Below are 25,000 nucleotides of genomic sequence, written 5' to 3' on the forward strand. Positions count from 1 at the left end.
GGACGAGAAGGGTAGCATTGAATGAAGAATGTATCTGTCGTGGAGGTGCTGAATGATGACCTGTTTGGCAAGCATAGTTTTCAGGTCATCACAACCTGCGAGGACAAGAAGGTATGTGCTGCTAGCAGCAGCAGCATGCATGCATGTGTAGTATCTTTACCGCACTGCATAAGCACGGAATATGAGCCTCGGACTAGCCTTGCGGTTCTGTGGCTGTGATCCTCGTCTCGAATTTGATGTGTATGAAATGTGTATCTTCACCTGTAATTATTATAAAAAATACAATGGAATTTGTGTCCTAGTGTGTCGCCTGTTGGAGTATGTAGCCTGGTAAGTCATGTACTCGGTTGCAGTGGAAGTGCACTGCATACAGTACTAGTTTAGTGCCAGTGGTGGCGTAAATCACGTAATCCATGTTTTCCATGCAGTAGGCAGGTCCTATTTTAGCACTAATGTAAGCAGAACAGGTGATGTAGAGCGCTGGGCTAGCCAGATCCAGAGCCTGCCCATGTTCCGGTGCTATGCGGCCATGACGTGACGTTTCTGAGATCTACTGACCTGTCATGGCCGTGCCGATGTTATGTAGCCAGACCAGTGTTACGTAATACGGGTGTAACGTACGCATTCACACACTGCTACATTGCTGAGAATGTAGTGTTAGTGCTAGACTACAGCTGTCAGTAAGGTTGAGGTGGTCAGCAAGTCACTGGACGGATCTATGCATTACTTCTGACTGCTCCCAGGGGCGATTTTCTATTCAAGCCAAGTGCAAGACGTTTGCATCTTTCATGCTCAGCAACAGGCGTAAACGTATCATGATTATGAATTATGTGTTGGTTGGTATGTAGCATTTAGCAGCTTATGCGGTGCTAATGCATACCCTTTCTATAACTGTACTTCCAGCAAGTCTGTCGGCACGTGGTGTATATATAAAGAGCCCAGTTGTGAAGGGCACATCTGGGTTGGAGAAGTTCTGATCTTTCATACATGTAGGTGCTTCTGTCAGCTGCATGGCCGTTACTAACCTGTTAGTGCAGTTCTGTTCTGTACATGCAATGAGAAATCTGTCTTGTCTTGGATTTCCTGGACAGGGCGGGTCCTTGTATCTTACAGCTCCTAGCGACAAGGAGAGGGACGCGTGGATGTTGGAAATCCGGCTATGTAAGTATATCTGTCAGAGGGTGCTGCTGTACGTGTATTGCTCACTGCGGGTAGCATGCACACGGATACATAGAGTTCAATCGTCCTACTTCACCGGCAATACGCAGCACTGGAGAATGCGTTGAAGCAACAGCAACTGACCCTGAACAGTCTCTATGTAGTCTGCTGTCGTAGCTTAAGTGGCATGATCGGACACGACTGCAGCATAAACATGACAATGTAAACCGTAATGCAAGCGTACACTGTGCCTCAGTCTATGCTGTGCCTGTTCCTGTGTTCTCCAGTGTGTTATGTCAAGGATAACATCATGCAGTCGCACTATCACCCAGATCTACTGCACGGTAGTGACTGGCATTGCTGCAAGAATTCCGCCAAGATTGTCGGCTGCCAGCTGTCATACGACTATCCGTCACTTTCCTATAAAAAGGATCTTGCAGAGACAAAGGTGGAACCACTGAAGACCAGTACGACAACAAGCCCTGTGTCGCCGCTACCGCCCGTCTCCTTTGAAAGTACTTTGCAGGCGGGGCCACGGGAAGAACGTGCAGTAAGCATGTCAGATCTTGAAGAGAAGCTGTCCGAGAGTAGCACCACACCAGCTCCTACAGACCGGCTACGGAGTGAAACCATCGCCTCGCCATCGTTTGAGAAGAATCCCTTCCAGAAGTCACTCATGCGCAGGCAGAACGAACAACAGACGGCTCGACCTCCCAAGCCAAAGCGAGATAACCTGGACAAGAAAAAAGAGACGCCATTTGACAGGCTGATGAGCAACTCTAGCGTACAGGTAGCTGGAGACAAGTCACCAGTACTGGGTCGTGTTACAAATGGTGAAACATCAGAAGGTGCTGGTGAGTTTTTAGTCTTACGTACATGTATTAAACTAACGTTTGAAAACCTGCCCAGCTTACTGCTCAAGGGGCGCAAAATAGGCTGGTTCCCGTATTCAAAGTTGCCTGACTAACAATGACAATCTGACATGCTCTTTGGTCTCAGATCAAGTAGTCCTCTGGGCCAGCAGTCACCTGGTTGATTTTGGCGGTCACCTTTTCCGGTAATCTACTCTGCAAATATAGTAAAACCTGGTGTAAGTGACCTCTGGGTTTAGCGACCACCTGCTCTTAATTAACGGCCGTTTTTCGATGTACGGACAGTTCTACACAGACACTGTGGGACCTGATTCTAAAGACCACCTGGCGTTGACGGCCACTTTTGTTTGCGCCGTTGGGTGGTCGCTTAAACCAGGTTTTACTGTATCACTGTACGTCTAGTGTGCGATGGCGTGTGCGTGCCTGTGTAGTGTGTGATGGCGTGTGCGTGCCTGTGTAGTGTGTGCGGGGTACAGCCAGGGCTGCATCATCTCACCAGCCTGTGTGGTGTCACGGGAAGTGTGAGTTTAAAAAGTCTGGAGAAAATGTTGAACGGTCTCCGCTGGGATGACAGCTACCCAGGCACACCATAGCTTAGTGGTTAGAGCATCGCTGGAAGGTCCCTGGTTCGAGTCCTGGTGGTGACAGTCAATTTTTCTTCAGATTTGTCCCTTTTCCATTCTCTCAACCTATGAATATTTACTATACAAAAAGAATTAATTAGTCAAGAAATGGTGACCACACACACGCAGGCATGCACACCCCATTAACTGGTATGCAGGATGGCTCACGGAACAGATCATTGCCAAATTAATATTACATGCAAAATGGCCTTGAATGCGAATATTATAATATAAATAGCAGGTGTATCGATTGTGCATCTGCCCATCCGTATACTCTTGTCCAGGATGTTTCAAAATGGTGTTATGGTAAAATTGGTGCTTTCATCCTCCTACAAAATTGTGGGTTGTGAATTTTATTAGCTGCTTCACTGCAATAAGGGGCCATCCGTAAATACCGATATTTATTTAGAAACGAAACCTAGTCATTTCCCTTCAACCCCCTCCTCCTCCCTGAGAAACGAGCTCATACAAACGGTACATAGTATCGATATTTTTTTGTCAGGACGTGCCCACTCATACGAACTGTGCATTGATATTTTTCGAGAAACAAACAGGCACTCAACCCCCTCCCCCCCCCCCCCCTAAACGACTAGTTTTCGTTTCTAAATAAATATCGATACGTAAGGAAGGCCCCTAAGGGGCCGTCCGGGGTTACCGATTGTTTTTACAAAACGAAAAGTTTTAGTATTTTTCAGCCCCCACCCACCCACCCACCTTTTCTGCAGGTAAAACGAATTCCAATAAAATATTGATGTCAATTTTCGACACCCAGAAGTGACTGGGCATTCTCCATCAGCATTCAATAATTATTTTCAAAACGAAACTCCATCAAACCCACCCACCCACAAACGAAAACATTTCGTTTTGAAAATATTATTGGTAACCTCGGACGGCCCCTAACTGGACTAGGTCTTATTAAGTCCATTTCGGTAGCCTTCACATCTGTATCTTCTGCGGTTAAAGATCAATTCATTTTCCTTGCACTTCTCAGGCACAACATCAGCCCCTCAGCCCGAATCAGCAGCAGCTGCCCTGTTGATAGATCTTTCTGCAAGTGACAAATCGGAGGATGCATTTTTCGCACCTAAGCCTGGTGCCGAGTCTGATGGTGGCTTCTCGTGGAAAGCTGAGTTTCCAGAGCTTGCGGAGCAGACTGGGCAAGAGGTAGGTCACACCTGTATGGGCGTCACATTGTCAATGAGTGCCATTATGTGATGTTGCCAGATCTCTGACCCCATGGTGGCTTGTGTATGGCTCAGTGTACTTGTACATGCTTATAACCGTTACATGTAGATAAATCAAACAGTGGACGGAAAGGTCATGGTTGTAGCTCGGAGCATCCCTAGGCGCACCCCTCATGCGCATTGCTCATGTATATGAATAACCTGCATCGCAGTGCCTTCTAGTTCCGCGTTGGCCGTTCTGTTTTCTCTCAGTGTCCTGCTCGCTCTAGCAGTTTGCTTGTACTCAAAGGTCAGCATGCACGTGTGAACAGAGAGAGGTGCGGACATACACGGCCATGAGCACACACCACACCAGCAAACGTATCCATCGGCCACCGTTCTAAGACCCTGCAGTTGAAGTACATGTAATCCTGAAAGAGGTAGGCTACACCTGACTGATACATGATGTACTGTGTTGTTTTTGTGCAGGTTGCCACTGTTGTTAGTACTGCTGATGCAGATGAGATTGATGGACCTTCACGTACTGGTGCAGCCGCCAACCTTCTCGATATAGATCCTGTGGTGACATTGACACCGGCAACACCAGAGGCAACACCAACAGCAGTGACAATATTGGGAGACATGGCTGCCAAGGTGAACGACAACAGCAGCACCAGTAACGCTACAAATCAAGTGGTTATCACACATGAGCTGGTTGAAGTGGCTGAAACCGTAACAACAGGTGGGGACATGCCAGATGATGCAGCCAAGGAAAGCACGCCAGGAGCAGCTAAAGCCGAGGCCAGTCCGTTCGGAGACAGTGGTGATTTTAGCTCATTGAAGTTGCCCGAAGCACAAAACCTCATGGTTAAATCTCCATCGCTCTCATCGCTTGCCTCGGTCTCATCTGAGAGCGACATGATAAAGATTCCTGGTCCCCCAAAGTCTCTAGAAAATCGCCAGTCCCGGAATTTATCGTCAACGAACTTGCCTAGCCCAACTAGTATGACATCTGACGGCAATATACTATCACCTACGTACAGTAATGGTGCTCTGTCCAATGGCAGTGTGTCTCCATTGCACTCGGCTGTGTCCGATTCATCTATGTCAGTCAGTTCACCTGATGCACTGAGCACACATAGTGCCATTGCAGATTCGCAGACCGGCGCCAGGCCTGTTCCTCAACACCCACCATCACTGTCAGTCAGTGAATCATCCAGTTCAATAACATCACCACAGATTGCGTCACCGGACTGTGAGGATGAAGGAACACAGTCAGCGCTGCTGAGTTCGGGTCAGTCATCGCTCTCTGCAACTTCTGAACGGAATCGCTCTGGCTCTTCCCTTACCAAGATGATGCCAGCCATCTTCCGTCCTGGGGGCAAGAGACTGGTAAGCCGAGAGATACGACATTTATATCCAGCCACCACCGGTGTATGGTAGTGCCGGCTCTGCCTCTGCTTAGTCTATTGTACCAATGCCGTTGTAGGATTTGTGTACCCATCCCGCCATACTACTCACCTGATCCTGGCTGATTTTCTTTTGTACCCACTGGTTTTCATTTGCATTCACTAATTTTCATTGTACACATCATTGACAGTAGCCCGAGCTCACAGCGGAAAGTAGGGCTTGATCCTCCATATTATACCTGCTGTCCTGCTCCCATAATTGACTGTGTGTATGTCATGCATGTTGCTGCAGTCGACCATCTCAGTATCCAGTGTCGATGGCACTGAAAAGTTTGACCTGGTTCATCCCGACGACTGCAGCCCACAGTCTGAAGAGGCGTGTCGAGAGAAGAGCGATAGCATAGCCGAGCCTGTGAATCCATTCAAGGCACTTCACCAAGCATGTCAGGTATGCTCGGGTTTGTGTGCATTTCTTTTTAACGGTATTTGGGTATGCGTACATGTACATGCACAAGTTTGAGCATGCTTACGAATACTTCAAATTCACCAACCATGCCCCCAGAATGTGTGGCAGATATCATCTTTCTCACTCATCAGTGACTCTCCACACTCACTGTGAAAGAAAGGTCTGATCACTGTCTCCTCAAACTTTATCTAATGTGTCTTGCATTTGCTCGAAGTGGCTGCTGAGAATTTGCTCTAATGCTTATCGGTTTCAATTTTTGAATTTGGTCAAAATCTGATCAAGTTACGATTGGTTGACTTCTCATGTGCTTGCTAACGTACATGGTTTGATCCTCAACTAACTCAGGGCTAACGCTGTCCCGCATACATGGCCTAGTGCTACGTGTACAAACATAAGTCATGCTTGACTCTTCTCTTCTCTATCTGATCACACAGCAAGGTTTGGTGGAGGAAGTTGTGGAGCAGCTGGAGGCAGGAGTCAACCCAGACGAGCCACACTTGGAGAGCCGCCAGCCGCCAGTCTTCATGGCATATTATCATGATCACACTGAGGTAGGCCGGCTGAGCCTGAGAGAGAGAGAGAGAGAGAGAGAGAGAGAGAGAGAGAGAGAGAGAGAGAGAGAGAGAGAGAGAGAGGGAGAGAGAGGGAGAGAGAGGGAGAGGGAGAGGGAGAGGGAGAGGGAGAGGGAGAGGGAGAGGGAGAGGGAGAGGGAGGGAAGGAGGGAAGGAGGGAAGGAGGGAGGGAGGGAGGGAGAGAGAGACTAGGCAGACTACTGTGTTAGGTCATGCCTGTCGGTATGATTGTATGGATCAGCGTGGATAAGACACACTGTAGTCCATGTGAATGCTTCAGCCTCGACGCATTCACTGTGACGTCATTCACTGTGACGTCATTCACTGTGACGTCATTCACTGTGACGTCATTCACTGTGACGTCATTCACTGTGACGTCATTCACTGTGACGTCATTCACTGTGACGTCATTCACTGTGACGTCATTCACTGTGACGTCATTCACTGTGACGTCATTCACTGTGACGTCATTCACTGTGACGTCATTCACTGTGACGTCATTACTCAAAGTGTACCGTACATGACTAGACCCACACTAAATGTAGGAGGCCAAGGCGTGTTGTTGTTTATTGTTTCTATTGTATCAGGTATTGGACGTGCTCCTGGGACACGGTGCACAGGTCAATATGACAATGGGTGGTGCTTCAGGCGGTGCCACTCTGCTTCACGTTGCCGCACGAGCCAACAACCTGATAGCCATGAACATCCTGATAAAGTACAAAGCTCAGATCAACTTGAGAGTAAGTGCTCTGCTGCTCTACATGTAGATGCTGCCAAAGTCGGGGGGGGGGGGGGCTAGCACATCTCTACGCATGTTGCCCTAGACTTCTCAATCTCTGGCCAGCTAGCCATGGTTTGATCTTGTTAGGTCTCCTCAGCGGAGTTCAGAGCTCATTGGCCGAACAGATGCCAATGAAGTCCAGTGAGGAACAAAGCACTTCTAGCCCTATGCAAAACCCCACTCCCACAGCACCTATCGATGTGAAGGTATACGCTAGCCTGCCTGCCTGTCTGTATTAAACTGTTTACGGGGTACCGAGAATTTTCACTTCATTTCTAAATGCACTGGGAAGGCCGGATCAGAAATGTCACAAATACTTGCCTGACTCACATCACAATAAGTCATGGCTAGGAGAAACATGAGTTGTAATTTTACACCACCCGTAGCTCTGAGGTTAACATGAATTCGATTCATGGAAATACTTCTCGTCCTCCCGAAATTCTAGATTTGCCTCCAGTCATGTAGGCCAGATTGTTACCTGGGTATTGTACTTGTGAGTGATAAGTGAATGTGAGCATAAAGGACGTATGGGGTGGCTTACACTTACAATCCTGTGTGGCTTTGTCTTGGTGAAGCATTGTAGCGAACTCCATGGACGGTTTTGTTCTTTTCTGTCCCTCCCTGCTCTGGCCACACAATTGTGTGCGGAAGGATTGGCAAATGAGGACACCGCTGCATCTGGCGTGTGAAAGTGGACAGCTGGATGCTGCAAAGCTGCTAATTGATAGGTAAGAAGGTGTAGGTGTAGCTGTTTGTCTGCATGCATACTGTGCTGCCCAGACCAGTAGTGCTGGCTTTTGAAAAGGCCCAGGTGTATGGTGTAGGTGCGAAAGTAGAAGGCAATGCATTGTAGAAGGGATTGAGTATACAACGTATGTACATATGTGGACAACTGACAGGATTCACCTTGCTGTAATGTATGTATAGATAGAACTACAAACAGTTATGCCCATGCCATATCCGATGATGCCCTCAGTGAAATGGCACACGTACGATATCACTGAGTTGCATGTGTGATATGACTCGGGTGTCATAGAGTTGTATGTATGATGTCACAGACTTGTATGTATGATGTCACAGACTTGTATGTATGATGTCACAGAGTTGTATGTATGATGTCACAGAGGTGTATGTATGATGTCACAGAGTTGTATGCATGATGTCACAGAGTTGTATGTATGATGTCACAGAGTTGTATGTATGATGTCACCGATTGGCAGTGTATGGCTTTACAGAGTTGTATGGATGATGGTTACCATAGAAGTGCATGCATGATGGTCACCATAGACCAGGTGCGATGGTACATTTCTGAGTCTTAGAGTGTTTTAGATGGGCTGTGTTACAGAGGTACAGTTCATGTGCAATCTAGCATACAGCCTTTCTGCTACATGTTGCCGGTACTTGTTACTGTAAACTGCCTAATATTTGCGACGGATTAATGTTCGCTATTTTTGCGAGAAGAGCGTAACGTGAATATTAACCAGCGTGAAATCAAGCTTCAACAGTGGGTGTATGTAGGTGGCCCCGGTGCTTCGCGAACTTTTGCCATCGCAAACTTGCTGGTTCTAAGAAATCGCGAAAATTTCGTGACGCGAATATTGGGCGGTTTACAGTACATGATTTCCCTTTGTTTGTACAGTGGAGCTGACCTGAAAATGATTGATCAAGATGACTGCACGGCCCTTCACATGTGCTGCTGTCGTGGACATAGGCCGGTAGCTGAGCTCCTCCTGAAGCACCAGGCCCCGGCATTCACGAAGAACAAGTCCGACTTGACGCCGTTGGACCTGGCCGTCAAGGAAGGCCATCGCAGTGTAAGCTATTTCGCTGTACCCTGCCCTGTGTTTCGAATAAACTTTCAATGCATGATCATGGAGCTGTGATGAATGAGTAATGATGTGGAAATTATCCACATTCAATTCCCTCCTCGTACGATTACTCAATGATTGTGCAGTCCTAGCCAGAGAAATCAAACATAACCAATGTTAAACTGAAGTAGCACCGGAGGCTACGCGGCCCTGGCAACACACACGCACGCACGCGCGCGCACACACCATTGGACCATTGGACGCCTATCGCCGGAGGTGATGATAGCGATGCTAGAGCAGAAGCCATAGCAGCTTGTGCTGGGATTGCACCATTCAACAGCTTGCAAGGCTGAAGAATTGACTGCCACTATTAAGCCTGGTCTACACCACACAGTTATGAAGTGGCTTTTTCTGGCCAGTGAATCCCTACTTTTTGGTCTTTTTCATATTTTTTGCGCACACGCATCACACCACATACTCCGGCATGCACTGGCTGTTGGTAACCACCCAGGAGAAAGTACGCTTTCCAACGGCCAAAGAGAGTTGGAAAGCTTGTGTCTTTGTGAGTAACTTGAACATTTGGGCTCATGCAAAATCGCACCGATTTTGGGATTTCCCCACAACTTTTGCGTCAGCAAAAATGTTGTGCTGGACCGCATTCCTCTCACTTCGCAGTGGCTTTTCGTTGGTGCAGTACTTCGCCATTGCCGAGCCACCGTGCTCACAGCAGAGACTTCTGTGTGTGTTATTGTTGTGAAGTGGACCACAAAGACTGAAAGAAAAGTCAGGAGGAGTCTGATAAAGAGAAGAAAGACGTGTATGACCATAATCGTCGGAATCGAACCCGCAACCTATCGATTGGAAATCGCTGCACATACCACTGCACCATATGTACCATGTACCATGTAAACGCCCGTCGCAAGAGAAGCACGCAAATCTGCAAATGCACTGGATGTGCACCCACAGATTTTCTCTTTATAGCAACGATAGCGGATCTGATTCTGATTGAAACAGATCAAGACAAGCGCCAGATAACTGTCTAATCCACACAACTGGCGAAGCCATGTGAATCGACCCCCCAATGCACACCTGGTCTACACCACACGGAGTACATCGGAATAGGGCGGCCAAGACAGTTACCTATGCACACCCTACACTTGCTGGGGTAACCAGTGCTGTTTATACTGCACCATATAGGACACACACACACACACACACACACACACACACACTGCTATACTACTAGTACCGTAAAGTACCGCCAGAGCGCCCCACCATCTCGTCCTTTCGTGGTCGTATTGTGGAGGTGGTCTCCTGTCTGTAGGTCATACGACACGAACGTTGTACACATATTGCACGTTCTGCATACAATCCGTACCTTCAAGCGGACACGAGCTCCACACAAAAACCTGCTTAGTGTGACCTTAGTACACTAAGGTTCACACAAGGTACAAACTTTGTTGCACTCTGCCATACGATTTTTCCTTTCCCTGGCTGTAAAATCAGGGTGGGGCGCTCTGGCGGTACTTTACGGTACTATCAATCAGCTACCCCTTGGGGTCATGCCGCCCTCCACTCAGAGAACTGTGCGCAAGGTGAGGGGCAGTGGCGCAAACAAAACAGGAAGTACAGCAAAATGAATTGAAAAAAAGGAAATCAAAACAAGCTGCCATATTGATGGAAAGGGACTCACAAACAGAGGAAGGAAATATCACAAACCAGATGAACAGTCTGCTGTAGGTCCACTATAACATGCAACGACTGAAAAAAGGAACAAAATTAATGTGAACATGATGTTCTGTTCAACAATAACGTCTGTACGCGTACTGCTTCGGCCTTCATGAACCAGGAAAGCACAATCTTGAGCTCACACACACGCACGCACACACGCACGCACGCACACACACACACACACACACACACACACACACACACACACAGCACTATGCACACTTGTGCGTGGAACTACCTTATTCATGAGGTCAGTCGGGTTTCTCTGTCCAGAACTGTACCTCACTCACTCAAGCAGCTACCATACCTGTGCACCGATCATTGACTGCACCGCTTCCACAACAAGAGTCCCTAACCCCAGAGTTTTACATGTGTGCACCACTTCTGCTGCTGTGGTGTTTGTCGCAGTAAAATCCTAAATTCCTACATTAGTACATGTAATACAAACATGTATATGATAGCAAGAGTACACAGACAAGGGTCACGGTTCTCTTGAGTAGTGATGGACTCGTCCAAGGGGGCGTATCATTTTGACTGACCGGGCCAAATGCGCAAGCCTTCTCCGTTTCTCATGTAGATACAATGTCTGTTTATCAGGCTCGGGACGCATGAATCTACCATTCGTTGTTTTACTTCGACCACCATTCAAGCGCTTTCGATCCCTCGCCATGCATGATGGAGTCAGCAAATACTTTTGAAGTAGCTGTAAAAGACTGATATCCCAAAAATTCCGCATTGGCCCAAAGTATGGCCAAGTTACACACACACTTGGCTATGAACTGGCCCACAGCTGTGTGTAACTGGTAGGCAGTGTAGGGTCAGTGTAGCAGGCATGCTCTGTGCACAAGGTAGGTATGGATCTGTCTGCAAAGTCATACAACCTAACCGTATGCATAAAGTACCTGATAGCTATTGGATGATTTATTTATTTTATTTCACCGTCCAATGGCAGACGCCAATGCAAAGGAGGGGGCGTTAGCCAGCCATGGCAAGTTGGACTAGTGTCCTCGCACGTTACACTAGCCAATGGCCAGTGGCACACTCTGGGTGATCAGGGACTCTTGATCACCGGTATAGTGTAGCCTCTTTCCATGGCTCTCCTCGATGCTTTCACTTCTATGCAGCTTGTATACTGCTATAGTGCCCTATGACTTGCTGCACATGGACACTTTAACGAAAGTTATCTCAAAGGAACGTTGCATGTGGTGTTTTGCAACACATTGAGTGTTCTTACTAAGAACTGGGTCAATGAGCAAGGCATGTCCGTGACTGGTTGTTTTCTCTGCACAACGGTTTTCTCAGGTAACTGCACTCCTGCAGAGGTTACTGCCGGACACTGAACAGGCCTACATTCGCCGTCAGTCGTTCAGAGCGCATCGGAAAGATGTGAACACGGTACTGAATCTGCCGGAGCAGCGGATCCTGACCGGAGCATCAGACAATCAGGTACGAGTACAGCCGAGCTGAGTTTTAGATGGTACATGTCCCCATTCTGCATGTCCCAACTCTGCTTGGATTGTGAGCTCAAGAGCCCTCCCCCCTCCCCCCCCCCCCCCCCTGGCATTGGAAAACATGCAGCATGAGTGCCTGTGATCCAGATTCTCACACTAGCCACGGTAGTACATGTACTCGGTTCCTGGCTTGCCAGACAGGTATGCGTGTGTTCCTTCTGTTGCTATTCCTGGTTTGCTTGCCTGCTGATTCTCGCTGCTGCCTAAAGGTGTGCATATGGGACTGCGCCAGTACTGAAGAGGTGGTGTTCAAGCGCAAGTTCACCAACACCATACTGTCCAGTGCACACTTCCTGTCCGATGATAAGAGCCTGCTCGCCATTGGCTCTGACATGGTGCAGGTGGTGGATTTGTACAGGGCTGGATGGAGAGCGATGCTTCTGGACGAGCCTAAACCAGCTTATCAGGTAATCCGAACGTGCTGTGCGGTGTCCGTATACTGAATGAGTGCTGATGGCACACCGATGTTACAGTTCATTCCCCGGCCGGCAGTGGAGTCTGTAGTGAGCATGTGATAGTAGGGACCTTTCGCACCACGCGTACGGATACGAAACGAATGCTGATCCGTCACCTGGGTTCGAGGATTCGTCAGAGTCCCTGCAGAGAGCTCGTTTTCACGAATGGAAGCCTCTTCATTCGTGGCGCGCTCCGAATCTGTCAGGTACACATTTATTTGGCCAGCTACACATGTTTTGCCAGGTACACATTTTTTCCTTGATTCCATGATCCATGCACGTGTGCGTGTAAATACCCGTACGCCAAGCTGCTGGCGGTATTCGTAGTTGCCATGCACATTTGCATGACGACTTGCGAAAACTGAAGTCTGTTCTCGACGAAACGATTACGAACCGAATCAAATTTTCGTTTCGCATTCGATTCGTAGCAAATGCGAAAGGTCCCTAGTGATGCTCAACTGGTGGTAAATGAAGTTATTCTCAAAGCAGCCATGTTCGCTGCCGGTGGTGCCAAATTGAAGATTCCCTGGCCTGGGGGGTGCTTATTCTTCGTGACGGGCAGCTGTGCACAAGTTAACTAAAACGTTCCAGGTGCCAGGAAAGTCATCTCTAGACAGATACAGTGTACTTGCTGAATAAAATGACCTCCAACGTCCCACAGGTACTATTTGCTACTGCATCCGAGCACACAGTAATCTGTGTGCTTGTTTATTGTTTAGGATGAACAACTGTACCTGGTGGCATTCTCGCCAACGGGGTTGCTTGCAACAGCTGGTGTTGTGTCCGGGACAGAGGTAAGCCATGCGTAACCTTACTCATGTCTGATAGTTTGGTTTCTCTCACCGTCTGAACCAGGGTTTGAGGCTACACTGTGTTTGTATTTGGGCCTGGTGACAGCCTCAGTGCTAAAACATGTCTAGGAGTGAACTTTTGCCAAACCACTTATGCCAGAAAATTGTAACATTGCTCGCCAGCTGCTTGACTAGACCGCCAAACAAGTGTGAGAACAAAGTTCGGCAAGATGCTGCCGCCAACGGTTGATGAATGAAGCACTGCGTGAAATTGCTCGACAGAAAAAATCCATTTCGTCATGTCTAAAAAAAATTACAAACCCCCAAAGACATGTTTTAGCTGACCTCGGCTCATTTCTCTCTCTCTCTCTCTCTCTCTCTCTCCCTCCCTCTCCCTCCCTCTCTCTCCTTTTCCCTTTCCCTGTGATTGACCCCACAGCAAAGCAGCCCTGTGCTGTGTAGGTTCCTCTACTGGCATGCATTTCATCATCTAGAGTATTCTAGACAAAGCCAGGAGAACATTCCTGTGATTTTCTTCAAGTTAAAAAGGTACACGTATTGGCAAGCGTGTTCAGTTTGATTGTTATCCCAGTGCAGCATGCATGCATGCGCAATCTGCGTACGTTTGTCGAATGCCTGGCCAACGTGTGAGTTGTCCTGTCTGACTCTTCTGCTCTCATTCAGGTCCTGCTGTGGGACATCTTCGCTGAACAGCCTGGTCTTGTGCGCAAGCCACAACTGACGATAAATGTTGGACAGGGACAGGTAATGATTGCAATCAGGATTTAACTACATGTACTTGATTTGCAACCTGTGCATATTTTTTACACAGAGAAAAAGCCTCTTGTACCGGCAACACTGAAATGTACTGTAGCTCAATCTTGAAAAAATCGGGATGAACTCTAAAACCAGAAAAATTATAATATGCTGCAGCGCAAAATAACGAGAAGGAAAAGAATAACTAGTCAAGTCGCTAAATACGAACAGAAGAAAAAGAAATCATAAGCCAATATGCGCTGAACGGTGCTTAAATTATAACGAGGGGGCGGAATCCGCGAAAATAGAAACATACAAATGACATAGAAAGGGGGAAGACCAGGGAAACAGACATGTTGTCTACTACTATAGCTGATTAACGTGTGGCCAATGTGTGTGCACAGCCGCTCAATGAAACCCGGTCACACGAACCAGGTACACGTCGGGCGCTGTGCAACCCAAGACCTAAGACCACAGAGACGTGAACTGATGCAGGGCACAAACTAGACTGGAACGATCAAATTCATCTTGAGCAGCATTCGTATACATGCTGTGGAACGGATGATGTGTGGCCAAATGCATGCTAGGAGTACATATGTACATATACGCCATACTGAGATTCCTGGCATTTCCGTTTTGAATGCCGAGTGCCGACGTCGATGCAGCTGACAGTCAGTTCAAACTTGGATTCTCACATTGGTCTTTATGATTTTCTCCTCCCATGCAGAGTGGGCCTGCAGTTATTCACAAGTAAGTTTCCGTGGGTCGCTCCTGACTGTGCACCACAGTATAGTGAAACCGGGATCTTTCTCTGGCTGTACAGCCATGGGTGTATGCAGGCCTTGCTTCCACCACTCATGAAAACTAGTTGTATATCTCGCTCCTCTGTTAGTCTTGTGGTATGTCCTGTGCTTGCTCCCGGTTACTGTACTTGTGAAGACCTTGTACTATCCGTATAAACAAGAGTACATAACCCCCAAGAGTGTGCAACTGCCTACACAACCTCTATGCTGTGCTGCGACGGCAGAACTTCACATCACGTGACATGGTTCAAAAGGTTATGCTGGCAAACCGTGCAAAGTGACCACAAAAGAGTTGTACCCAAAGCTGGGCTGCGTACAACCCTGTATCTATCATGCACAGAGTGCAAATAATGTGTACGGGTTCATCACGTGATGTGAAGTTCTGCCGTCGCAGACTAGGCCTAGCCCAAATTTGCTCGGGGCGCTTCGATATTTTGCCGGCAAATTTTGCCCGATCACTTTCCATATTTTGCTAGGCATTGCCTTTCGTTTCCGATATTTTGCTCCATTTTGCTCCTGCTTTGAGGCAAAAATGGCTTCGAATGAACCGTCTACTTTGGTAAAAGTGGATGGTGACTCTGATGAGGAAAGCAAAACTTATAATGGTGTCAGTATTACGGATTTGGTAGCATGATTTCAAATTTGTGTACCACAGACAACCTGCACGAGCTATTTCAGCACGACGTTGGCCCAATAAAACCAAAGAAATTTGAATAAAATTGCCAAAACACACCCGGATCCTCTGTAAATTCGATATTTTGCTCGGAATTTGCCAGCAATTTCTTTTCGTTGGAAAATTCGATATTTTGCTGGAAGAATTGCCGGCAAATTTGGGCTAGGCCTATCGCAGACCCCATAGCTGGAGTTGCACACTCTTGGGGGTTATGTACTCTTGGTATAAATGAGTACATATTGCTACGATTGCTTAGCACAGTTTTCTAACCATGCCATTCAAAACTTCCCTTTTTATTTTAAATTAATCCGACGCTTCTATTCTCCATAGCCTGATGGTATCCACTTCTATTCTCCATAGCCTGATGGTATCCACTTCTATTCTCCATAGCCTGATGGTATCCACTTCTATTCTCCATAGCCTGATGGTATCCACTTCTATTCTCCATAGCCTGATGGTATCCACTTCTATTCTCCATAGCCTGATGGTATCCACTTCTATTCTCCATAGCCTGATGGTATCCACTTCTATTCTCCATAGCCTGATGGTATCCACTTCTATTCTCCATAGCCTGATGGTATCCACTTCTATTCTCCATAGCCTGATGGTATCTACTTCTATTCTCCATAGCCTGATGGTATCCACGCTATCAGATCACCAAAGCTTTGACTATCTGAATGATTTACACCAGCTGACTGGTGTTGGTAATGTGTTGTTACCCGTTGCACAGCATGCAGTTCTCATGTAATACTGAACGTCCTGTATTGGCCGTCAGTATGCAGCCAGGGAAAGACCGGCTGGCACCGAAGGGCAACAACATTGTTTACTTGCTCGACTGGACACTGGGCTGTCCACTGAGACAACTTGATACCGGTAAGCCGGCATGATATCGCTTAAGCAGTGTGCATGTCTTTTGAAGGAGAAAGTCGCAAAGTTCTGCTCGGACTCTGATCCAGCCAGAGCAAGACCCCTATCTGTATCTGACCTGATCTTGTTGCTGTTGGCTTCAATGCTAGTGCTTTCGGGAGAAGGACATGGCGTGGTGTGGAGGAATACCAGAATTAGAAGAATATGGAGGAGTGCCGGATTTGCCAGTGTGTACTATTGGAATACACGATTTCATGGGCGAAAACGTTCGTGGAAGTGTTCTTGCAGCTTACCTTTGGGAACGTATTTTCGTTTTGCTGAGAGGACCCCTTGATAAAGGTTTCATTTCAGAAGAGGGTGTACAAATTTGTAGCCCTGTTAAAGCTTTTTTAAATTGGGAACACCTTTTATCAGCCATCCTTACACGAGGTAATCAAAGAAAGTTAATTCCAGAAGCTATGCAAAAGACGTTCCTTTAGTAGCGTCTGGCGCTAGCCAGGGTCCACAGTTGTGGTCAAAGGGGCACAGTACATGGCTGCGTAACCGGCAAATGTGGCGTTGGAGATTTGCCGGACTCGTGCTTGAAGTGCAGCAGTTCTACTGCTCAACACCGTGGCATCAGAACTTCGTATTGAACCACTAGAGAAGATAACAGCCACACAACGCGGTGTGAGCTGTTACGTCATCATGTGTGAGCTGTTACGTCATCAGGTGTGAGCTGTTACGTCATCATGTGTGAGCTGTTACGTCATCATGTGTGAGCTGTTACGTCATCAGGTGTGAGCTGTTACGTCATCATGTGTGAGCTGTTACGTCATCAGGTGTGAGCTGTTACGTCATCAGGTGTGAGCTGTTACGTCATCAGGTGTGAGCTGTTACGTCATCAGGTGTGAGCTGTTACGTCATCAGGTGTGAGCTGTTACGTCATCATGGTACACGGATAACTGACATGATAGGCTTTCATACAAACTTCACACTTCCTACCTAAGTACTGGTTCTGTTATGCCAGTAACACACATGCACGTTTGCTGAAAGATGACGTTGACTGCTCGACATTGTGCTAGGTCAATGTTGTGGTCAAGTGTTGATATACTAGAATACATGTGCAAATAGAGGCGGAGTGCTATAAAGCATGCTACATGTACTGTACTCTCTTTCCTTTTCATCTGCAGGCCATGAAGAAGCCGCATGTGATCTTTCCATGGCATTCTCCACACAGGGAAGGTGAGAAACACTGGGCTAAACCTGGCTTGCGGCCGTTCAAGCCAGTGTGATTATAGAACTGAATAACCAACATTATTATTATTATTATTATTATCTTGTGTTGTTTCGCATCCTGGAGGTCCTATTGGAAAAATGGTTCTCTTGAGTGTGGTACGTACGAAAAAATTGTACACAACGGACTACAACCACCATGAATACCAAACACTAGTGGGCTGAAGGAACCACACTCTACGTTAACAACTCTCTCTCTCCCCATACTCGTGACGCTTGGAGTCCTCATGTTGCTTGTACTACAGTAGAGAGCACTGGTAGGTTTAGAGTAATATGAAGGGGCATCTGGGCAAAACCCTTACATCAAAGAAAAGCCTCCTTCCCACGGCTCCAAAACCTCCCAGGTACTCGCATCCAATCTGGCATCATCACTGACGTTCGCTGTCCGAAAGTGAAATCGCTCGCTCGCCAGCAAGTGATGTGAGCGCCGGCTCTGTGCCGACCGCCAACCAGACCATTGTCAGCTCCTCCGCCAGGAGATCCCGAACATCATCGTGTCGCAGGGTGGTAAAAGACCCACGACTGCAACAACTTGAAGCTGATGCTCCACTGAAAATTCTTGCCCGCATATGCAGGACTCAGGAGTACTAGTATTCTGCAGTGACCAGCCATACCACAAAGCAACGGTGTCCTGGAATTTCTTCCTCCACAGACCATACCCATGCCTCCTATTGGGCAAAGCAATTCAAGAAGACGCCTCCTCTTGCGATCCTCAAAGCCGTCAGCAATTGCCTGCGTCGCGAACATAGCACTGTTATCTCTCTGCAGTGCATGTGCCTGGGCCTTCCGCTTGTGTACCAAATCCTGAATAGCCATTTAAAGTCGGTGGCAGACCCACAACCACCGGCGAAAAACCCTAAGAGAGCGATGTTCCAACAGGAGCAAGTACCTTCTCATCCAGGTCCATTGCACAAAGCAAATACATCCACGTGTGTCGCATCATTGCAACATAAGCCGCATGGGGTCCACCGCCGCAAATTCCAATAAAACCTTCAACTCCCGAATCCACCCATCCGGATTTTTCGGCACTTGTGTCAGTGGTTGTTAGATTTATCCCCTCGCCCCCGCCATTAGGCGCTGCACCTGTCGCTGGGTTTACCAGGTGTGAGCGGCCGTCGTGAGGGAACGGACACGATAACTTACTTACTGCTGTATTGTGCCATGTCAAGTACAGTAAAACCTGGTTTAAGTGACCACCCCACGGTGCCACCCCACGGTGCCACCCCACGGGCCACGGTGCAAGCAAAAGCGGTCGTTAAAGCCAGGTGGTCTTAAGAACCAGGTCCCACAGTGTCTGTGTAGAACTGTCGGTGCATGGAAAAACGGTCGTTTAAGAGCAGGTGGTCGCTAAACCCAGAGGTCGCTTACACCAGGTTTTACTGTACAGCACGTGTAGTTGTGGCTATGATCATGACAGCCTTGTATCCGGTACGTGTGTCTCCCATGCTAGATACCTAATCACAGGTTCAAGCAGTGGAAAAGTCTCCGTGTGGACAACAGCCAGTGGACTGCTGATAAACGAGATACGTCTTCAGGAAGGTAATCTACCAATCACATTCACCACGGCCATAGTGTTAACACGGGGACTAGAGGCTGCCCTCGAAATAAACATATTTTTCCGAGGCTTGAAGCCGGAAATGGTGTAACAGGGTTGGGGGGGGGGGGTGCTGGTCTCTTTAGTAATGAGTTTAAACATGTTGATGCACTGTACTACACTGTAGGCAAACTGAGCTCTATGCTATGCCCAGTGTACATGTACATGTGTGTCTATTAGGGAGAGGAGGGGATATACATGTACATGTAATGAGAAATTTATTACATCTCCCGAAGGTGTTAGCCACACTGACGGGTGCATAATGTCCGAGTAGCAGGGGGAGTGTGCATTATGTCCGAGTAGCAGGGAGAGTATGCATTATGTCCGAGTAGCAGGGGGAGTATGCATTATGTGTGAGCAGCAGGGAGAGTATGCATTATGTGTGAGCAGCAGGGGTAGTATGCAAGCCTCTATGCTTCCTATCCTACCACACATGTACATGTGCGGATGGTGATACAGTCACTCTGGGACGACCATGTCCATGCACGAGACTTTGGATCACACCTATAAACTGAACCTGGGTCTAGGGAGAGAAAACCAGAGGTTACATTCGTAGGTGTGTGCTTGTATGTGTGTGCTTGTATGTGTGTGTGTGTGTGTGTGTGTGTGTGTGTGTGTGTGTGTGTGTGTGTGTGTGTGTGTGTGTGTGTGTGTGTGTGTGTGTGCGTGCGTGCGTGTGTGTGTGCGTGTGTGCGTACATGTGTGCGTGCGTGCATGTGTGTGAACATGTGTGAGTGAGTGAGTGTTACGTGATCTTACATGTATTGTGTCAATGTGTGTTTGTGTGTGTATGGCTCTGTGCATGTGTGTGTGTGTGTGTGTGTGTGTGTGTGTGTGTGTGTGTGTGTGTGTGTGTGTGTGTGTGTGTGTGTGTGTGTGTGTGTGTGTGTGTGTGTGTGTGTGTGTGCATGTGTGTGTGTGCATGTGTGTGTGTGCATGTGTGTGTGTGTGCATGTGTCTGTGCATGTGTCTGTGCATGTGTCTGTGCATGTGTCTGTGCATGTGTGTCTGTGTGCATGTATGTGTATCTTGATTTGATAGATGTGCCAGTGCGGAGTGTGACCTTCTCCGGCAATGGCCATACCCTGGCCATCGGCAGTGAATCTGGCCGCGTGGAACTTTATAATATTGTCACTGGCAAGCCGTTCTTTCTGCCCGAACAATACGAGGTAAGCCAGAATGCATGTAGTTTGAAAACGTATTTGATACCTCAGGTACAGTATCTGCAAACAAGCATGTATATCAGTGTACGTTGGTATGAAGCCGGTACTAATATAGATGATGTGTTCCCTCATACCGTGCCTTGAATGTCCGGAACCGTTGGTGGAAGGTCATGTGACAGATTTCCAGTTGTGTCTCAATCCTGAATTTGACTATGTGTCACGTGACTAGCAGCTATAGAAAGAAAGTGACTTGCAAGTACTGTATAGGCATTACTAGGGTGCAGCTGAATTGAAATGGAAAAGCATTCGAGTACTCGTACTCTTACATTGTTGATTCAAACACCTTGTTCCAACAACTACACTGATCCTGAGGATATAAGGAGCAAGGCGGTTACCCCTATATGTCGTCTCTTACCTGGGATGTTTGCACATGTGGGCTCTATGGCATGTGGTGTGTGTGTGTGTGTGTGTTTGTGTGTTTGTATGTGGGCTGCTGTACCGCGTGTGGTGGATGTTCAGCAACATCCCATCATGGCACTCGCGTTCTCCAAGTCTGGTGATTCACTCACTGCCGGTTACACTGATGGCACCGTACAAGTCTGGAATGGTGAGTCACGCACCGTTAGCCCGCTACACGTCCGAAAAGGGTTTCAAGTGACACTGGTGGTGTTCAGATACACCCAAGAAGTCGCCTGGTCTACGCAATGTTTCCCAGTCTACACTATGTTTCCCAGTCTGCTTGTATTGTCAGTCGGGCTATGTACCACAGCCATGCATTGTTCTACGTACGCTGCTCTGGTAAGCAGCTTGATGCCAGACAGGGTTGGATGAGACACGGCTGGATGAGACACTCGACTCCAGTTCAAGAGCAACCCTCAACAATCCAACCCAACCATGGTGCAAATGACTGTATTCTGATGATTGTTTGTTGTCATTTTTTACTTCACCATCAGATAACTGATGGGAGTGCGTAGAGCAAGACAAGCGTGCCTTATTCTATTTACTCCTCGTTATGTGGAAATCATTGTAAACATTACATTAGTACCAAGAGTCCATAACCCCCAGAGTGTGCAACGCGCAATAGGGTCTTGTCACGACTCGTTTTCAACATTACGTCATTTTCATGTAGCGGAATGTCGCGGCCTGCATGCGCAGCTACTGTAAGACATGTATATATAACGAGGAAGCAAATCTAACGTTTTAACGGATGACATTTCTTCGTTATAATAAGATCCGTTGAGGCCGTACTGCTTCATATATGCTGTGTCTGGATATGGCAGAATACTGCAAGATCGTTAACATATCTTCTCGTTAACCTATGAATTTTGGACAATCGTTAAATTTGCGACTCGTTATAATAACATGTCTTACAGTACATGAAAATGACGTAATGTTGAAAACGAGTTGTGACAGAGATTTGTGTGGCGTTGCACACTCTGCATGGGGTTATGTACTCTTGGTAGTACTGTAAAGTTGTTGAGCGCTTTCACAGCAATGACTGTGACCCAGCGTTACCCATGTACACTCATGGAGCGGCGCCATGGGGTGCAACTGAACTGCTGCGACCACATGCTTTCATGTTGCATGCAGCATTCGTGATGTATTTACGTGTGTGTGTGTGTGTGTGTGTGTGTGTGTGTGTGTGTGTGTGTGTGTGCGTGTGTGTGCATGCGTGCGTGTGTGCATGTATGTGTACATGTATGTATGTATCCTTAAACTTACAAAGTGGTTGGTGGCAGCTCACAAGAGAGCATGGATGAGGTGGAGGCGTACTCGCCGTTTGATCATGCACAGGGTAAGACGATGCAAGCCGCATACATGTATTTGCTAGGATAAGTGCTTTGCTGATATATTTCCTTTGCTGCGCTAGTGGTATCACACTGCTCCTGTACCCATCTTAATGACTGTCTTGCCATGTGTTCATGCTCCTATCCTCCAATGTCTCCATAGCAATACAGGCCAGTGGCGAAATGTCAAGTGCAAGTCGGGAGTTCCTGCACGCAGAGTTTGAGAGGTTTGACGCTGACAAGAGTGGCTCGCTGGATGAAAAGCAGCTAACTGACTATTTCCACATCTACATGAACACCAGAGTAACAAGTGGTAAGTGGTAAGGAACGACTCTGTGTTCTTCGGCGTGAAACACATAATTTACAAGTAGTATGAATATTGGTCTCCAGTCTCCAGTCGCTAGTCTACTTGATTTCGTTTCTTTACAGACTAGAAACTGCTTTACTGGCAGCCATCGTTCTTTGGTAGGTTACTACCAAGCTACATTCCGGTGGGAGATCCGTCCAAGGTGTTATCCACTGCATGGGACAACTCTCCATCCCGTTCCTTCTCCACCTCCACCTCCTCTTTCTCTCTCTCTCTCTCTCTCTCTCTCTCTCACTCTCCCTCTCTCACTCTCTCTCTCACTCTCACTCTCTCTCTCTCTCTCTCTCTCTCTCCCTTTCTCACCGGCCGTTTCCCCGACTATCTCGGGGACGTAGGCTTGGCAGGGGTTCACGTGCTTGTCGGCCTGCATGCTCGGCCGCAGTAGTAAAGTGATCACTAGTTTAGCAATACAGCTACCAGGTATGCCGTATGAGCTGTCTGGTGAGCTGCTGGCTTCAAATGCCCTGTTGAAGTAACACCCATAATGTGTCTGTGTGCTTGTTTAGATATGTATATGGACCTACAGCAGAACTTCCTCACTGACGCCGACCTTGGAGGTTTGACCATTGAGGGCTTCACTAACATGGCATTCCAGCATTTCTGTCTTGATCCAGAATCCATGGTAAGAACTTAGCCAAGTGACCACCTGGTCACTTGGCCGCCGCGTACATGTATGCTACTTTGTGCTTCGGGTATGACGCATCAACACATTCTGTCTGCTGTGACGTGTAGTCACCTCCAAACCTGTGTGCTCACATGGGCATGTGTGCTTGATTGGTTGTGTGTACTATTCTGCTGCATAGTGGCCCATCTGGCTCAACCGAGGCTTTCCGTCAGATCTCTAACCATGGATCCCCCTAGCCGTCGCCACCCTGAAGCACATCAGCAGTCATGATACACATCAGCGGATGCAACTCTGCCGGACCAGGGTGCGTTTTACTGGCCGTGGTGGCATCAGTGATTCCGAGGGCTGCGACTGAGTTGCAGCACTATCCAGATCTTGGCCCCTGTGCCCTTACTGTATTGCCTAGCTGCACTGCCGACGCAATAGAGAACAGTCTGTACTGCTGGTGCTCAACTGTACAGCCACACCAGTCACTATCAACAGGAACTATAGAAGATGCCACTAAAGTACACGACTCATTTGGAAACTATCGGAATCATCGGATTACTCTAATACTGTCACATCTTATTCTGTGTTCAGCAAGGAGAGAGAATAACAAGCGAGTACTTGCATGGTTTGAATACCAGATACGTCTCTCCTGTACTCTAACCAAATTCCACTGTCGGCCAAGTTGCGTCACTTTTGACACAGGCGAAATGGTGCACGCCCAAGGCCCGTTCCAGCAGCTCATTTCTGTTCCCTACTTTGCCGGTCCATCCTGCTGCACGCCTAGAATGAATAATGCGTTTGCTTGGTCAATGCGTGCTACACAGCTCTTTAGTCTTATCGTGCAAACATCCACAGCTATGCTGATTGAGCTAATTTGACAACTATTGCCGTGTACATGCTTGAAGGAAGATGCCGGCAGCTTGTCTCCATCAGTTCTTGAAGGAAGATGCCGGCAGTTTGTCTACATTTCTTGAAGGAAGATGCCGGCAGTTTGTCTACATTTCTTGAAGGAAGATGCCAGCAGTTTGTCTCCATTCCTTGAAGGAAGATGCCGGCAGTTTGTCTCCATTTCTTGAAGGAAGATGCCAGCAGTTTGTCTCCATTTCTTGAAGGAAGATGCCGGCAGTATGACCGCATCTCCTTTTAAGAATAAAATACAGATACCACAGAAATTTCTATAGATCCCATCTTACGACAAAATTATTTTACATTCCCAGTATATGCATGCAGTGCATTACAATTTGCCTGCCTTGCTTCCTACAATAGCCTGCCTTGCTTCCTACAATAGCCTGCCTTGTCAATCTGCAGAGAAATTACAGTTTACGTTAATTAGAAGAGCACGCATGAAGCTTTATTGATTACAACCCCCCCCCCCCCACACACACACTTTTTTTTTTTTCTAGTGCTCTTTTAACATAACAATTAGTTACAATTTACCTTATGATGCGGAGTATACGAAGCATATGTACCGGAATCGTTGAGGATGCTGGGACAATCAGCTAGTATAGCCTGTGAAACCTATGGAGGGGCAAAGGAAACAGTGGCTGGCACTTTTTTCTGGACAGGTGTCCTGTACGATCGTGGAGAACTATGCGTGCTTTTCAGCTTTAATTACTGGTGCGACGGGCTGGTGGACCAATGTGCTGCAATGTGACTGTGTGGACTTTTCTACTGCCCAGCTCACAACAATTTAGATTTACGTTCTCCAGCCTACCTCATTACAGTAGCGGAAAACTTGCACGCTTACGTTAGCAACCATTCT

At 47.5% G+C, this 25,000-nt stretch overlaps 1 protein-coding gene across 1 annotated transcript in view; it reads left to right on the forward strand.

The window, feature by feature from the left end:
• Nucleotides 1–24,712, forward strand: part of LOC135814145 (uncharacterized) — a gene marked incomplete in the record, with an annotated part of 26,616 nt that extends 1,904 nt beyond the window's left edge. The window contains 24 exon segments of the mRNA XM_065327216.1: nt 1–111; nt 1,092–1,161; nt 1,446–2,012; nt 3,645–3,817; nt 4,306–5,208; nt 5,518–5,673; nt 6,126–6,242; nt 6,851–7,003; nt 7,696–7,772; nt 8,684–8,858; nt 11,886–12,029; nt 12,304–12,501; nt 13,269–13,343; nt 14,025–14,105; nt 14,824–14,846; nt 16,303–16,445; nt 17,612–17,663; nt 19,165–19,253; nt 20,350–20,477; nt 20,991–21,078; nt 22,198–22,266; nt 22,422–22,571; nt 23,132–23,247; nt 23,429–24,712. Of these exon segments, the coding sequence (XP_065183288.1) occupies nt 22–111; nt 1,092–1,161; nt 1,446–2,012; nt 3,645–3,817; nt 4,306–5,208; nt 5,518–5,673; nt 6,126–6,242; nt 6,851–7,003; nt 7,696–7,772; nt 8,684–8,858; nt 11,886–12,029; nt 12,304–12,501; nt 13,269–13,343; nt 14,025–14,105; nt 14,824–14,846; nt 16,303–16,445; nt 17,612–17,663; nt 19,165–19,253; nt 20,350–20,477; nt 20,991–21,078; nt 22,198–22,266; nt 22,422–22,571; nt 23,132–23,247; nt 23,429–23,470 (3,879 nt within the window).
• Between the last annotated feature and the right edge of the window lie 288 nt (nt 24,713–25,000).

This window comes from Sycon ciliatum, chromosome 4, assembly GCF_964019385.1.
Source record: "Sycon ciliatum chromosome 4, ocSycCili1.1, whole genome shotgun sequence".
In the NCBI taxonomy this organism is placed as follows: Eukaryota; Metazoa; Porifera; class Calcarea; order Leucosolenida; family Sycettidae; genus Sycon; species Sycon ciliatum.